The sequence below is a fragment of the Apaloderma vittatum genome, unplaced genomic scaffold, assembly GCF_000703405.1.
Source record: "Apaloderma vittatum isolate BGI_N311 unplaced genomic scaffold, ASM70340v1 scaffold137, whole genome shotgun sequence".
In the NCBI taxonomy this organism is placed as follows: Eukaryota; Metazoa; Chordata; class Aves; order Trogoniformes; family Trogonidae; genus Apaloderma; species Apaloderma vittatum.
Genome location: NW_009724322.1, coordinates 42625 through 43990, shown reverse-complemented (window position 1 = coordinate 43990; position 1366 = coordinate 42625). Strand labels below are relative to the sequence as shown.

Genomic DNA, 1366 nt, shown 5'->3' with positions numbered 1-1366 from the left:
ATATATAAAATAATGTTAAAAATATTAATAAAAATGCAGCAGACTCATAAGGATGTGCCTCACAGGAAGGGAGAGGAATTGAAAACAGATCTCAAAAAAACCCCCAAACCACACAGATCTCAAACTGTAAAAAGAAGGTGGTGACACGACGAGAAAGGCAGTAAGGACATCTCAGCTGAGTGAAAGGAAAGAGAAAGAATAGAAAGACAACAGGGTCCACACGTGACTCTCTTAAGAAAGAAGCAAACCAGATCCACTCTCAGGAAAGGCAACCGAGACATGATGATGACAATAACCTGGCTGCTGTGGTCAGGACAACTAGAATGGAACCTAGAAAGTCTATATTCAGTTACTACCATTGCAAACACTTTTCAGAGGTTTGTGAAACAGCAAGACCATGAAAATAGGGCTCAACTACTGCAGATGTAAAAGTTAAGGTTTCTCGTTAGCGACAATATAGGAAAGAGGGTGGCAGTTCAAAGGGTGGACAAATCTGGCATTCTGCATGCAAGTGAAAGACAAGAGTATATTTAATGTTTGAAACAATCCGTGCAAAGCAACATTTTCACCATCTTGCCTCCTCAGAGGCACCAAATTCCTTTCCAATTACATTTCTATAGTTACATTCTTAATTCATCTTTTCCTAAATTTATGAACAACTTGCCTTGTCTCTGTGAGTCAGCTGCTGACTAATAACATCTTCGCAAATGCTAGAAGATGGAACGAGGTTGTGCAGCTGGTAGAAGAGCTCCACACTCTTCTGATGATGCTGAGGAGTTCCATCACCCAGCTGGTCCCAAAGCGTTAAAGCTATATGCTTTGTACATGAAAATAGAAGTAGCAAGAGACACAAGTGAATGAAAATCACGCCTTGTTTTGTTTTAGACTACGCTGACCTCTATGCAATGATGAGAGACAACACAGCTGATGACATGATCTGACCAATAGGTGACCTTGAAAACTATTCCTTTATGTCTGCATGAACATAAACTGTTTGAAATGCTGCAATTGCGTACTACATAAAAAATTCCTGTCAGGATTCAGCACTCTCAGGTATCTCCAGAAAAAAAAATTTCATTGAAATATAATTAACTATGTAACATACCTTGCTGCTGATTATCTTTTGTAAATGATTTCTTACATAAATTACAGGAATGCAGAGACTGTGGTTTACCAGTCCTACACTATGCACACCTCAGTTTCATAGCTTTGCTAATTAATGATGCTATTTAATCAGGTTTTATTTATATTTTAAAATATCCTTCAAACAAGGATTTTCAACCAAGCAGTCAGTAAGACAATGATAGTGGGAAAGCTTACTATGAATTTTCATTTAGAGTCTAACACAGGTTACAACTGTTATCAA

The 1366-nt window shown here is 37.8% G+C and overlaps 1 protein-coding gene across 1 annotated transcript in view; it reads right to left on the bottom strand.

Moving 5' to 3' along the window:
• Positions 1–664: 664 nt before the first annotated feature.
• The window catches only part of LOC104276192 (protein dopey-1-like), a gene marked incomplete at its 3' end in the record, with an annotated part of 30333 nt that continues 29631 nt past the window's right edge, over positions 665–1366 (bottom strand). Inside the window, exon 16 of the mRNA XM_009872419.1 lies at positions 665–817. Coding sequence (XP_009870721.1) covers positions 665–817 — 153 coding nt within the window. The remainder of the gene's footprint in view (positions 818–1366) is intronic.